Source organism: Trachemys scripta, chromosome 17, assembly GCF_013100865.1.
Source record: "Trachemys scripta elegans isolate TJP31775 chromosome 17, CAS_Tse_1.0, whole genome shotgun sequence".
Taxonomy (NCBI): domain Eukaryota; kingdom Metazoa; phylum Chordata; order Testudines; family Emydidae; genus Trachemys; species Trachemys scripta.
Window position 1 is genome coordinate 9,783,932 of NC_048314.1, and position 16,100 is coordinate 9,800,031.

Here is a 16,100-nt window from a genome sequence, read left to right on the forward strand (position 1 = left end):
GGTAAGTAACGCATGACTTGCCCTTGGTGAATCCATGCTGACTGTTCCTGATCACATTCATCTCCTCTAAGTGCTTCAAAATTGATTCCTTGAGGACCTGCTCCATTATTTTTCCAGGGACTGAGGTGAGGCTGACTGGCCTGTAGTTTCCCGGATCCTCCTTTTTCCCTTTTTTAAAGATGGGCACTGCATTAGCCTTTTTCCAGTCATCCAGGAATTCCCCCGATCACCATAAGTTTTCAAAGATAATGGGCAATGGCTCTGCAATCACATCCGCCAACTCCTTTAGCACCCTCGGTTGCAGCGCATCCGGTCCCATGGACTTGTGCTCGTCCGGCTTTTCTAAATAGTCCTGAACCACTTCTTTCTCCACAGGGGGCTGGTCACCTCCTACCTATACTGCGCTGCCCAGTGCAATAGCCTGGGAGCTGACCTTGTTCAGGAAGACAGAGGCAAAAAAAGCATTGAGTACATTAGCTTTTTCCACATCCTCTGTCACTAGGTTACCTCCCCCATTCAGTAAGGTCCCCACACTTTCCCTGACCGCCTTCTTGATGCTAACATACCTGTAGAAACCCTTCTTGTTACTCTTAACATCCCTTGCTAGCTGCAACTCCAAGTGTGATTTGGCCTTCCTGATTTCACTCTTGCATGCCTGAGCAATATTTTTATACTCCTCCCTGGTCATTTGTCCAATCTTCCACTTCTTGTAAGCTTCTTTTTTGCGTTTAAGATCAGCAAGGATTTCACTGTTAAGCCAAGCTGGTCGCCTGCCATATTTACTATTCTTTCTACACATCGGGATGGTTTGTTCCTGCAACCTTAATAAGGATTCTTTAAAATACAGCCAGCTCTCCTGGACCCCTTTCCCCCTCATGTTATTCTCCCAGGGGATCCTGCCCATCAGTTTCCTGAGGGAGTCAAAGTCTGCTTTTCTGAAGGCCAGGGTCTGTATTCTGCTGCTCTCCTTTCTTCCTTGTGTCAGGATCCTGAACTCGACCATCTCATGGTCACTGCCTCCCAGGTTAGGCTTCAGAATCCATAACTGTGAAGAACGAGGCAGGGGTAAATTCAGGGTCAGAGCAAAAGTCCGTATTTCAAAGAGAGAAAGATGGGAAAGTGTAACTGAATGTAAATGCACATCATTCCATTTTCACCCATTCAAACTCTCTGCTGATGATATATATCTGAATATTGACCTGTAGCATGTCCTGCAGTTTGCCTCATTCATGATCTGCAACAGACAGCTCTGCTAAAAAACCTCAATCCAAACTGGTACTCTTTCCATCCTCTGTTCTTAATGTTCCATCCTCTGTTCTTAATGTTCCTCACACAGCCTTGCCAGTGCCCCATGCTGGTGAGTTGTAACACTCCCTACTTTTGCGCAGGCACTGCCTACAATGTCCAGGCTATGTGGGCTGCTTTAGTGGTGTTGACCAATTACTAGGGCCCTACCAAACTCACAGTCCATTTTCATCAATTTCACGGGTCATAGGATTTTAAAAATCATAAATTTCATGATTTCGGATATTTAATCTGAAATTTCACGGTGTTGTAACTGTAACTCTGAAGGCAGAAGTAAGGATGGCATGGTATGGCATTGCTACTCTTACTTCTGTGCTGCTGCTGGCCGGGTGCTGACTTCAGAGGTGGGCACCCGGCCAGCAGCTGTTGTTTTCCAGCCACCCAGCTCTGAAGGCAGTGCAGAAATAAGGGTGGCAATACTATGACCCCCATACAATAACCTTGCAAACCTCCTCCCACAACCCTCTTTTGGGTCAGGACCCCCAATTTGAGAAACACTGATCTCCCCTGTGAAATCTCTATAGTATAGGGTAAAAGCGCACAAAAGACCAGCTTTCATGGGGGGAGACCAGATTTCACAGTCCGTGACACGTTTTTCATGGCCATGAATTTGGTAGGGCCCTATTAATAACTGTTAAGGACTAGCCTAGACCGGGGGTGTCAAATTCATTTTCACTTGTGCCCCAAGTAAGGCACAGAATTTAGCTCTCTGGTGGGTAAAAGGTTAAGAATGGGAAAAAAATAGGGCCCTCTGTGCGTGGGGGAGGGCGGGTGATGTTAGGGACTCCTCTGACCAGGGCTTTCCTGACCCCACACAGCTGTGTGATAGAGGGTCAGATGGAGTCTCACTCAAACTAGTCAGGCACAGATGGGAACCAGATCTAAGGCGCAGGTAATAATAGGGTCTTTAAGAAAACTCTTTTACAAGCTTAGGACCTTTGAATTTTCCTCCCTTACCAACTTCTACCAATGTCTGAGTTCTGCTTCAGACGGCAATCGTAATTAGTTCTGCCCACCCTGGTGCTTAGCAAATCCTCCCAAATACAGAGCAAGATCAGTGTCCCATTATGGCTCTGGCGCTTTAATCTGTGAAACTTCATGGGCTGATCAGCATCCGGCTATGGTTAATGCTTTTACCGTAGGAGCATAGACTCCTGGACCCTTGCCGCCAGACAGGGGAAGAATAGCGGTAAAATGCTGGTCCTGTTGACTTCAGGGAGTCCAGGATTTCACCCCCGGAGTGTATCCTTCAAGGAGCAAATCAGAGGTCTCATCTCAAAAGCTGCAGCATTAACGCTTTGGGGGCTATTAGGCTAGCTCGTCAGACATCCTCTGAGAATAAAGAAGCAAATGCAAAAGGGTTTTTAAAAAACCCCTGGTGGTAACCCTTTTGGTGGTCAGCTTCTTTCTGGGTGGTCCGCCTCAGTCTCAGGGCACAACAACAGTCACTGTGGTCTGTACACCGAAGGCTGAAATGACCTGTTGCAGTGACTTCAGCAGAGCTGCAGGCACAAAGAATGGAGCAAAGAGTTAATGATGCTAATTAGAGTCCTGAGATAGGTCCCCAGCTGAGGATGGTTTGGGCCAAATAAGAATCTTTGCCCAAAGATGCAACCAGAAATTGAAGGGTTAAAATAGCGTAAGAAAGTTTGGACAAATTATATTTCCCGCTGCCCAATCAAACACAAGAACTGCCAGAAATCTTCCAAGGAAGCTTGTACTCATAACATTTTTGTCCCAATCTTGGAAACTCATGAGGGCCAGCTACTATGGAGAGGGTTGTGCAAAACCAAACTAGAATTCTGACCTTCTGGAGGTTTGGCCATCACTTCCACATCTTGCCCGCTAAGAATTAAAGGTCAGATTTTCAGCAGTAGCCATCACTTTTGCAAGTGTATTTTTTCCCCTCTGCAAATATCTGTGCACACATTTTGCATTTGTAATAAATTGTAGACCTAACCGTTGGAAGTTAAACATTGAAGTTAAATCAAGTAGTCAAATTACACTTCTACCCCGATATAACGTGACCCGATATAACACGAATTCGGATATAACGCGGTAAAGCAGTGCTCCGGGGGGGCAGGGCTGTGCACTCTGGTGGATCAAAGCATGTTCGATATAACGCGGTAAGATTTTTTTGGCTCCTTAGGACAGCATTATATTGGGGTAGAGGTGTACTTAATTGTGCTCAAAGTTCATAATATCAGAGGGGTAGCCGTGTTAGTCTGAATCTGTAAAAAGCAACAGAGGGTCCTGTGGCACCTTTGAGACTAACGGAAGTATTGGGAGCATAAGCTTTCGTGGGTAAGAACCTCACTTCTTCAGATGCAAGCCTGAAGAAGTGAGGTTCTTACCCACCTGAAGCATCTGAAGAAGTGAGGTTCTTACCCACGAAAGCTTATGCTCCCAATACTTCTGTTAGTCTTAAAGGTGCCACAGGACCCTCTGTTGCTTTTTAAAGTTCATAATGTGTGCAAAATTACAGAGTTAGTTATTTGCAGGAGGAAAATTACACCCAAAAATATCAGACTGGATTAATATCAAACTGAAAATCTGGCTCATAAACTACATTCTTCCAGTTAATATATGGAAACTACATCCTATGAAGAACATATACTATAGCAGTTAGATCACTTGAAAGAGGCATTTTTTCTCAGAAGGATGTTTCCTAGAAAGCAGGAGTGTCTCTGTGGTTTGGTGTATGGGTTTGGCGCTCGTGTGTGAAGAGGGGAGAATTTGAGTCACGAAATAATCATGATTAGAAAAGAGCAGGATGCTTTTCAAGAGTGACAGCAGGAAACGGGCACAATCAATCCCATTCTGTCTGCAGAGTAGCTATTGTGTCCTTCTGTGTGAATCAGACCTAGAAAGTTTCGTTTCAAGTCTGTATATTGCCTCTCTAGCATCTATAAATAGGGAAAAAAAGGATGAAAAATAATATTTAGCTCTAGATTAGGATTGTAGTTTCCCACAGAGGGCCAGAACATCAGATGGTGTAAATCCATTGAGTCCAGTGACGCTACAGAGATTTACATCAGTTGATAATCTGACCCACGTAGCCTCACCGTCCAATTACATAACCAGCATGCCCATTTCACATGGAAATGCCTCTAAATTACCAACGAGATTCCAGGTTAACACTGATGTGATTTTTTTTTACAGTCTCCCAGCTGGGTGTCCTGGTTAGCACTGATGGAAGATTTTTTTTTTTTTTAATGGAGACTTTTTAGCCATCTGTCTGGTCCCGGAAGGAGTGGTTGCAAGGTTGTCCCCTCCCCCTGTCCCCACTTGCCCCCATCCTGATCCTCCCATTTAGTTTAGGAGCTGCTAGTGTTTCCTTCTTTGTTCTTCACTCCCCACCCCCACGCTTCCTTTTGTGCAGTGGTGTAAAAGCCATCCCCTCTGCAGCTGGGAGTAGTAGCCGCTCAGCTGGCTCCAGGGCTGCCCGCGGAGCCCTTGTAAAGGTCAGTTGAAAGGGAGTTCTGAAGAGCAAAACAAGTTCTGTTGCCCCCCCTCCCCCACTCTCCACCATGTATTTTGACTGCATCGCAGCCAGACTCACTTGTATACATCCCCACCTTGTTGCTCTGCAGTCTTGGCCAGCAAGAACGCTCTTTCAGGGCAGAATGTCTGGCACTTTTCCTGTTCAGCTACTAGCTTGGCCAGTGCTGCCGCTGATTTGCTTCCCTAGCACATCAAGCACAGGAGCGGATTCGGGTTTATGAAATGAAATCGCATTTTGAGCTGCCGGTCAGCTGATGGGCGTTGCGTGCACTTGTCCAGTGACAGATATACTCCATAATCCCTCCAGAAGGATGTTTCCTTCGGGGACTCTCTGGCTGTCTGATCAACTTTGAGGTTCCCTGACCTCTCTTGACCCAATTTATGGGCCAACTTTCCATGTTGTCTAATATAAGCCCAGAAATATCGAGGCCTTTATTATTTAGATTACACTAGAATTACGATACAGCTTCTGTACAGAACTTGCTGCCAGCGTTAGCTCTCGGAATGGAGAAGGAGGTGCCGCTGGGTTAGCATGAACAAAGCTACGTTATTTTCCTATAGACCTTTGAAGGTTAACCAATGTTTCGGTCTAAGACAGAGGGGAGATAAGAGCTGTGGGAGCAGAGATGTTCATGGGTGTGGAGTCTTATGTGTGTGTATGCAAATATTTTTTTAAATCCTTGCGTGTGCCTGGGTGTATATGTCCCTCCATGGGTGTATATGTAAATTGGTTAGTGTGTGCGTGTGATACATCCCTGTGTATATCCCTCTCCTTATGGTGTGTACTCCTTGCCCGCTTGTGTATGTGTGTATATCTTTGTGTATGTCACGCTGGATATGTATCCCCTTAAAGTCAATGGAGTGTTACTACTGAATTTCTATTAGAGACTATGTGAGGTAAAATAGGAACTGTTGAGATCCTTTGCCCAAAATTCACTCAAATTTGAAAGTCAAAAGAAATGCTGAGGTTAGAAAGAGCTGGATATAGACTAGAATGTTTCATTTTTGCGGTGAGACTCTCTGCTCCCTGATTATGACAATGGCTGCAAGCAGAAATGATGAAACCCCAGGAGAAAATCTGTTCTTCCAGCAAAACTAGCTTGTTGGAAACAGGAAGTTCTGGAAGTCCAATAGGAAACCTTCACACTTGATTCCTAGCCAGGTTTTGCTGACCCAGTTAGAAGTTCAGCTAGTTTGGACGAGCATCCAAACTTATGGGTGCTGTACTCGAATTGAGCCAAAGTCATGAATGTCTTGAGAGTTCCTCATCTCATTTTCTATATTTATAGAACAGCAGCCTGTCATAAATATCAAACACAGCTCTGTTATTGGTGGACTAGATCCTGACAGCCTTCCTCTGATAAGCTCCTATTGGAGTCTTGCCTGAGGAAAACTTGAGGAAAAAACTCAAGATTTAGCCTTATATATTTATTACATGCAAAAAAAAGTTGTTAAAACATTATTAAGGTTGCAAAGGCAAGCATGCAAAATTTAGGAAATGCCAGAATTAAGGTTGCCTGTGCAACCTTAACTCTGCCCCCATGTGCATATGCATTATGATAGTCTTTATTTACGTGATCACATACTGTTTCATCTCCACAGGACTTGACCCTCATATTTAGGTAGCACCTCCCATTTTTAAGTTTGCTCAACACTTCCCTTTATAAGACTCTTTTCAGTTGCTTATAACTTTGTCAGTTGTTAACCCTTTAGGCGGAAATTTTCCATGGTGGGTGTTTTCTGCTGGGGCTGAATTAATTTTGAGACTTTTAGCCAAAATTATTTAGAATAATAGAAGTATAGAAATGTAGGGCTGGTAGGGACCTCAAGAGGTCACTTAGTCCAGCCACCTGCACTGAGACAGGACTAAAGTAAACCTAGACCGTCCCTGACAGGTGTTCATTCTTGAAAACCTCCAGTGACGGGGATTCTACAAGCTCCCTTCATAACCTAGTCCAGCACTTAACTACCCTTATAGTTAGAAAGGTTTTCCTAATATCTAATCTAAATCTCCCTTACTGCAGATTAAGCTGATTACTTGTGGTCCAATCTTTACCGGAGATGAACAGTTGATCACGATCCTCTTTATAACAGCCCTTAACATATTTGAAGACTATTATCATGCCCCCCCCCCTGCAGTCTTCTTTTCTCAAGAAAAAAACATGCCCAGTTTTTGTCTTTCCTCATAAGTCAGGTTTTCTAACACCCTTTGTCATTTTTAGCCATTTACATGAATGAGACTTGGGTAAAATAAGTTGTTAAAAATCCCTGAGATGTTTAAAAAAATGTTCCAACGCCCCTGTGCTTTGGAGCAGGAATCTGAAATTTGGTTGGGGGCTGGGAGGTGGAGATAAACTTTGTGTCATGGATGTGGCTTTTGCTGTCCTGTGAGAATCCGCCCAAATGTGGCCTATATCATTTAGGTTTTGTGTAAGTATAGGGAAAAAACCCAAGTCACTACCACAGCAGCTGTTTGGTGTTTATTGATCCATTGTTTCTTTGAGGAATCTGGATCATGAACAGCTACAATTGGTTAACTGAGCACCACTCTCCAGAGATCCTGCAGCAACTGTGAAATGCTTAGGGAGATTTAGGTAAGGAGCCACCCCCAAGCAGTACTCCTTTATATTGATACTCTAAACAATGAAACCCTTTAAAAAAGAGATACCCATTAGAGAAATGACGCTATTAAAGTGCTGACTGGTGTAGTACTGAAGCACTCTCTTCTGTGCTGTCAGATCTTGCTGTGTGCTTTGAGTTCTTACTCTTCATAATACAGTAACTTCTCTCTGTCCCTACCCCACCAGATCAGTCTGTAGGAGGTTTATTGTCACAATGAGGCTCAGTAACGTATCGCTCACCTTGTTGGGGCTCCAAGGTCCAGGCCAGTAGCTGCTCTGTGACAACATAAATGATTTAGTTATCACAAAGCCAGGACTTTTATAAAGTTCATAACTAATCGGCCACTGCAAATGTCTGTTTCTCATATTTAGGTGTGCTGTTCATGCCTCCCCACTCTGATACTACAAGGCATCATGTCAAGCATATGGGGCAATCTAAACATAAAGCAGCACAAGGAAAATTCACCTAAATTCACCTAAATCTGCTGGCAGATACTGTGAAGACCTCAATATCGCAGAGAACCAAGGACCAAATCCTCAGCTGGTATAAATTGGCATAGCTCCATTGAAGTCACCACGTATGCCAGCAGTAGACCTGGCCACTTGTGTAAAAAATGAACGTATATAAAGATAGAGTTGTCTGTCTATCCTGGACCAAAATCAAATCCTATAGCATGGCTTGTGAGGTGAATGGCAAGTATGTGATCTGAATTCAGCGAGGCAGGCAGCAGCAGAAAAATAAGTCCTTGTTCCTGACCTGAACAATAAGCTGCCACCTGGGCAATTCTTAGGTGCTTTGCTTGAGCCAGTACTTGCCCCTGGGAGTACCCCAGAGGCTGCTTGGCAGCATTGGAAATGGTATAGATGGAGTTGTTTTCTTAAGTACGTTGGAGTTTGAATTATTTAACTGTTCTGGAGGAAAGTGTGTGGAGGCCGGGAGGGAAGGGAGAGGTTATTTCTTCCCTTCATAAAAGAATATTGGGTTCAACATTGTACCATGAAATATCCAATGCAGAACTCGAGAAGCTGCTCCAGTGGATCTTCCCTGACTTATCCAAAAGCATGGAGCATGGGGATACTTAACCCAAATCTGTCTGTTTTAATTATTTTCCTCTGGACAGATAAAAGCTTTCTATAGGTTCCTGTAGAATATTTGCTCTGTCAAGCATTCCTCTGTGGCTTTGATACTAAACGATGAAAGCATGCTAGGGGGAAAAAAACAGCCCCAACCTTTAGCTCCCTCTTCTTGGGCCCCTGACTGCAGCTTTGATTGTTGACCTAAATTCCCCTTTCATAACGGAGTCCTGTCACCTCTGGTTGTATTCTCCCAGCAAAGCAGGCATGGCCAACTTCCAGAAGTGCAAGGTATTATTCCCTCCCCGCCCACTTCTTTTCAAGGCTGCTATGGACTCTACAGCACACCTGGTGGGTTCAAAGTCAGCCCCCCCGCCCCAAAAATGCCACCACAAGCTCCCATCCCCCATTGCTCAGTAAAGGGAGAAACCTGCTTTGAAGTAAAGATTTCAAACCTTAGCTAGTTCACCGGCTGGGTTGGTTACCAGGAAGTTGTTGGTAGCAAGACACAAGAAATAGTGCTGAAGTGATGGAAGGAGGCCTGGAGTTTGTTATTGATAATTTGAAAATGGATTGCAGCAGTTTGCACAGGTTACTTTCATTCCCTTTCTAGTGAACACTGCCCACTGAGAATGCTACTTATAACTTTGGCACGGAGAGCTTCTAGCTGTGTGTCCCAGCCTCTCTGTAGCTGTTCCTGATGACCATCTGCTCCAGCCTCAGCATCTTGTGCTTGGTAACAGCAATGCCTTATAGAATCATAGGGGTAGAAGGGACCACAAGGGTCATCCCCCTGCCAAGATGCAGGATTTGTTGTGTCTAAACCATCCAAGGCAGACTGTTCCCCCAGTGACCTTTCTTACAAAAGTTCAGCAACCGATGTCATATATTATATGCACAGTGCAAAATTCTCCCCTGTGCAAAGGCCCCACGCAAAGATAATGCACCATTTCTGTCCCTTAAAACAAAGTGGGACTTAAGTGGTGTATAGGCCTTGTGCATGGCCTCCTGGCAGGGATCAGTTATGGTGAGCAGAGGTATACTGTAGCAATCATGGGTAAGGCTCCAAACATCAAAAGTTTGGCTTAAAAATCATGAGATTTAAAAAAAAATAGACTTCTGGTTATTTTTATTTGCTTGCTGGGTTTTGAGTCATTAGGGTTTATATTTTCAAGCTTTCCTCTGCAAGCACAAGGGCTAAAACTTACTTTTTTCTTCATAAATGAAAGCTGAGATTCTGATCTAATCCCCTGACCCCAGGAGCTGGGACTTTGAGAAAGTAACAGATATCATGAGACTTGTGAGTTGGCAACACTGGCAGTGCTCATCTCAACTAAAGTGCCATCCATTCCTTTCTAGCAACTCAAGGCAGGCAAAAGTGAGGTAGAACTGCAATGTGAAAATTGTGTACCTTTTTTGGGGGGGAAGATTCTGGTATTGCGTTAAATCATCTGCAGCATCGTTGGCCTGATTTTCCTGTACTCTGAGGCCCCTTTACGCCACTCTTGAAGGGACTTTAAAGTGGGTGAAAATCTACTGTACCAGAGCAATGGGAAGGGGCCTTAGTGGCTCTTTGTCCTGTATTTGTACAGTGCCTGGCACAGTGGGGTTGTGGTCCATGTCTGAATCTCCTAGGCTCAACCACAATACAAATAATTAATAATAGTAACAATAAGAGTATAAATTATGTGAAAGGTGATCATCTGAACTACATTTATAAAATTTAAATTTCAGTCATTTTGCTCAAAAACAGGCTCGATTTTGGGGATGCAAAGGGGTGCTTTTTGTTCAAAATGCTTTAAATTATTTCTAAGCAATAACTCACGCCGATGGACTCACTTTACAAAATCAAAATAAATAGTGAAAACCCCAGATTTTGAAGTTTTCTGCATGTCTGTCAATTATTTTCACATGTCCCTATTCCAGAGCCCTTTCCTTTGTTGTTATTAGTGGGAGTGATAAATATTTATATTTTGATAGAGCTCATAGACCCCAATTGGGATTGGGGCCTCATTATGTTGGGCATTGGACAAACACAGAAAAAGAGACCGTCCCCTACCTGAAAAGATGTATAAACTGAAGATACAAGCAGATGGAGGTAGGGGATATGGATGTAACATACAAACAGATGGATGTTGTGAAGGATTGGCACAGTTTTGTTAGTTACAGCTATGGTAGGGTTTTCCTCTCCTTTCCCCTGTTTTCCCTCTCCCTTAAAAATAAACAGCACACAGATATTCTGTACTTCCATAAAGCTAGTCTGTCTTGGAATGGAACAGGTCCACTCTACCCTTGTAGCTGTGGTTGGATACCTGCAATGGTAAATGCTTGCGAAAGGAATATTGCATGAGAGATATGGTCATTTGGATTGATTGGCCTTTGCCCTAAACCAGAGAACATAAGGAATCAGAATATTAAACTGTTCCATCTCAGCAGCATTCACACAGACTGGTTCATTGGTGTCCCCATTGTCACTACTTATGTGTCCTCTGTTGGCTATAAATGTTGAATTGATAGCAGCTGTTTGAGCCAAACTCAAGCCACATTGCATCACATCAGAGTTAATCGCACAAAGGAAGGAGAAGGTTTGCGACGTCAGTTGCTAGCCCCAGGCAGCGCCTAAGAGGATGGCTTATTATGGTCAAGAAGAGACCATTCGAACTTTCCTCTCAAATCTCCCTCATTTCGAGATCCAAAGTTGCTAGGATTTGATATCCCTGCATTTTAGTTAGTGAAAATTTTCTATTTCAGAAATAAAAACCAAGGCTACAGAAACAGACATTTACACTAAATCCCACGGCATTTTAAGGTTTCTGTGTGAATGTTTTTTTGTGCCCCAGTTTTCAGCCTTGGCAGATATGGAGACTGTATTGTTATGTGCAACTTCTTAACTGTTCCTCTAGCAAATGCCCATAAAAGTCTGGATCTTACTATCAGAAAGGTGTGTCTTGCACCTCTCTAACCCCCAGGTGTCCCCCCCGGTCTGGGAGGGGCTCTTTCCATACCAATACGCACCTCAGGGCTCTCTCTATCCCAGACTGGAGATTCTAGATTTCTAGTCCCAAGAACTTCGCCTTATGTGGATGAAACTTGTCTTTCCAATGTTCCCCTCATTTACTACAATATTACTTACCCAACACCATTACATGGTACTTCCATTGGTACATTTCACTTAGTACATTAAAAGAAAGTGCAGAAGAGAGGGCACATCTGAAAATGAGTGTGTGTGTGTGTGTGTGTGTGTGTGTGTGTATACATGCGCGTGTGCTCACACACACGCATATATATAGTAAAGAAATAAAGCAAGCTGGGACCCCTGACACCAAAACATCATTGGCAGCTTTGAATTTGAGAATATTCATTTCCTGGGTAAACATTCACCTTAGCCTGACTGGAAAATGTCATTTTTAAACCTACTTGTTTTCCTTCTCCCTTCTCTCTCCCTTCCTCTCTCTCCCTCTCATGATCAGAAGTGGCAGTATAAGCTTGAAGCTGGTCTTGTAAAGGTTTTGAACTGAGTGCGCCCTACAGATGAATAAACACATTACCTTCCTAACCCTGGGATCTCTCTTCCAAAGGAAACAGGAAAAGGGGGAGCTTAGAGCCCCTGGCAAAATAACAGTGTGCAGAAAAAAGGCCTGTTTAAAAATTTTCAACCTTCCCATCAGAGGATTTGGGGTGGGGGGCAGGGAAAAGGTGGGTGACAGAAGTGGGGGGAGGGAAAAATACAGTGAATGCTCCCGTAACCTTTGCTCTGTTGATATTAGACAAGACCACGCTGTTAATGAGTGATTGTTAACAGATGGCTGTTGAGCAACTTGTTCAGAGTCAGAAGCAAAAGACGTCGTTTGGTGGTGGTGGTGCTGGGAGGGTTAGGGTGCAGAGGTGAGGTAGAGGGATATTTAGTCTTTTCATGGAGATAGAGCTGTCAAAGATTTATGATTTCCAGTTAGACCTTTTGGTGGCAGAGGGTGGGAAAGAGATTGTTTTTATGCATTAGGGCTAGAATGCCATTTGGTACTGAGGTCCTTAGTTTTTTTCAGTCAAGGTGTCTACTATTAAGAGCTGAGAGGAGGAAACCTGTATTCCTTTATCTCCCTCTGTCTCTGTATCCAACACTGGGAAAGGGCTTTCCCTAAGACGGGGTGGGCCAGGGTTCTGAGATGGCATTGAGCATATGCTCTCGCAGGTGCTTGACTGCCTGGTCCTTGTTCACGTGCTCAAGGTCTAACTGATCGCCATGTGTGGGGTTGGAAAGGAATTTTCTCCCAGGTCAGATTGTCAGTGAGCTTGGTTGTTTTTTTACACCTTCCTCTTTTACACCACCCTCCAACGTGTGGGTGCATGCCACTTGCCAGGATTATTCGAGTCTATCTCACTGAGTTATTTCCCTGCATTGTGGGGGCCTTGGGGGCACTGGTGCACCTCGGTCCCTCCTATTCTCTGCCTGTGGCACATCATAGTCACATCTCCTGTGGGTTGTAATACTTTGGTCTCATTTTCCTTGTTGGGTTTAGTGTGAGTGACTGGGTGGTATTGGTGGCAGGTGACATACAGGAGGTCAAATTAGATGATCTGGTGGTCCCTTCTGTCCTTAAACTCTGTGACTCTATGAGTGTGACTAAGACCTCTAACCACCAGAGTGCTCTCTCTCCCACCCTGGGAAGTGATTTTCTCCATACCTCTATTCCCCCACTGCTCCCTGTAACCCTGGGTGGGGGACTGCTTCAGTCCTCTAACTTCTAGAGCAGGGGTGGGCAAACTTTTTGGTCTGAGGGCCACATCGGGGTTCCAAAACTGTATGGAGGGCTGGGTAGTGAAGGCTGTGCCTCCCCAAACAGCCTGGCCCGCGCCCCCTATCCAGCCCCTCCCACTTCCCGCCCCCTGACTACCCCCCTCAGAACCCCCAACCTATCCCACCCCATCCTGCTCCTTGTCCCCTGACCACCCCCTCCTGGGATCCCCATCCCTAACCGCCCCCCCGGGACCCCACCACCTATCCAACCCTCCCTGTTCCCCGTCCCCTGACCGCCCCCCCAAACCTCCGACCCATCCAACCACCCCCTGCTCTTTGTCCCCTGACTGCCCTCCGGAACTCCCTGCCCCTTATCCATCCCCCCTGCTCCCCGCCCCCTTACCATGCGGCTCAGAGCACCAGGACTGGCAGCCTCACCGCCGGGCCGGAGCCAGCCATGCCGCTGCACAGTCTAGAGCACCGGGTCAGGCCTGCGGCTCTCGCATCCATGCTGCCTGGCAAGAGCTTGCAGCCCCACCACCCAGAGCGCTGGCAGCATGGCGAGCTGAGGCTGTGGGAGAGGCGGGACAGCAGAGGAGGGGCCGGGGGCTAGCCTCCCCGGTCGGGAGTTCACGGGTCGGGCAGGAGGGTCCTGTGGGCTGTAGTTTGCCCACCTCTGTTCTAGAGCATGCTTTCTCTTTTCATTCCTTCCTCCCTTCCATTTCCCTTATATATTTAAATTGAGCTATTTGGACACACAGTGAACCAGAGAGCACTTTGCATGTAGGTGAGTAGAAGCATGGATATGTAGTGTATGAGAGAGATCATTAGTATCAGTTCTGTTATGGTGCAGTAAATGGATACACATCTTTGGATGTGGTGGGGATCTGGAATACAACTTGTTCATCAGATTCAATATAAGTGTGTATATGTTTCTCTCGCCAGTTTTCATTGGCTAGGATTTTACAAGGAGCCTGTGGAAGTTAGGCACCCAAATCAATCTCAGTAGGATTTGGTCATTTAGCCCTTAGGTTCCTATGGAAATCTCGTCCATTTAGCATTTCTCCTGCTGTATTAGGATTGGATCTCATATTCATTTCTCCTGCTAAACTTTGCATACAGAGGATGTTCCTCCTGGTTTCACGGGGAGAACAGACCGGGGGCAGGGGAGGCAGAGAGGGAGAGAGAATTAGCAATCAAGGACGTTTCATGAGACTCTACGTGGTTTAAACCAATGAGGTCAAATTTATGGCTCAAATGAAGTTAATGAGACTACACAGACCAGCTCTCCACTGCTGTGAAATTACAAAACAGTTCTGGTCTTTGGCCAGGGCATGGGGGTCCCATTCACACTGCATGCCTCTGACAGTCCTTGACCTTTGACGCTAAGTTCTCTTGTATGGCCACCCGGCCACCAGATGGTTTAACACCACTGGTCTACCCCAACCCTCTTAATACCTCTATATTATTAATGTCAAGAAAAGTAAATACATTAAATAATCTGTTGTCACCCTTATTTATTCCTATTTCTTTTTTGGGGGCCCATAGGATTATATGACAAATGTTCTTACACCTCCCGTGACCGAGGATGGGTCCTGGGGATTAAGACCGTCAGTGACCAGGGGAATAGAGACCCCCGCTATTTCTTCTCGCTGAGGACGGACCGTGCTCGCAAAGTCACCACCATTGCCACTCATCGCAGCTATCTTCCCAACCAGTGGGTGCATCTGGCTGCCACATACGATGGGCACTTGATGAAACTCTATGTGAACGGAGCCCAGGTGGCCACGAGTGGGGAGCAAGTGGGCAAGATCTTCAGCCTTCTGACCTTGAAGTGTAAAGTGCTCATGATTGGAGGAAATGCCCTGAATCAAAACTATCGGGGTTACATAGAACACTTCAATCTCTGGAGGACAGCCCGGTCCCAGAAGGAGATCTTGTTTGACATGGGCCAGGTGATTCATGAACTAGACACCCCTCTACCTCAGCTAGTTCTTCCGGAGAGTTTACTGAATGTGAAAAACACCTGGTCTCCCATGAAGGATGGCAGCAGTCCTCAGATTGAATTCAACTATCACCATGGCTACTTGTTGGATACCAGTCTGGACCCTCCTCTTTGTGGGCAGACAGTCTGCGACAACATGGAGGTGATCGCCAGCTACAACGAGCTCCCCCGCTTCCGCCGCAACAAGGTGGTGCGCTACCGAGTGGTGAACCTCTATGACGACGCATACCAGAACCCCACCGTCAGCCGGCAGCAGATCGAGTTCCAGCACCAGCAGCTGAATGAGGCCTTCAGCCGCTACAACATCACTTGGGAGCTGGAAGTGCTGGACGTGAGGAACTCGTCCCTCCGCCGCCGTCTCATCCTGGCCAACTGCGACATCAGCAAGATCGGAGACGAGAACTGTGACCCCGAGTGCAACCACACGCTGACTGGGTACGATGGAGGGGACTGCCGGCACGTGCGTCACGCCCTGTTCCACAAGAAGAAGCAGAATGGCGTGTGCGACATGGATTGTAACTATGAGAGGTACAACTTTGATGGTGGGGAATGCTGTAACCCGGAGATAACTGATGTAACCAAGACATGTTTTGAACCAGATTCTCCTTACAGGTAGGCAACTTCTTAAACAAATGAGGTATTTATAATAATACCTGTGAACATCAGACTAATGGCAGTCCTGCCAGCTGTCCATTCCTCCATATTTATTGCTTCTCTTGTATTTTGTCGTGTGTGTGTGTGTGTGTGTGTGTGTGTGTGTGTAATTGGCGCACACCTGTCTCAGCACAAGTCCTCAGACCTGCCTTGCCACTGATTCCAAATTTACCCTCTCACTACAGAAGATCAGATTGTCAAA

The 16,100-nt window shown here is 45.6% G+C and overlaps 1 protein-coding gene across 1 annotated transcript in view; it reads left to right on the forward strand.

Moving 5' to 3' along the window:
* The window catches only part of PAPPA (pappalysin 1), a 229,378-nt gene that overhangs the window by 17,942 nt on the left and 195,336 nt on the right, over positions 1-16,100 (forward strand). The window contains exon 2 of the mRNA XM_034793713.1: positions 14,788-15,856. Coding sequence (XP_034649604.1) covers positions 14,788-15,856 — 1,069 coding nt within the window. The remainder of the gene's footprint in view (positions 1-14,787; positions 15,857-16,100) is intronic.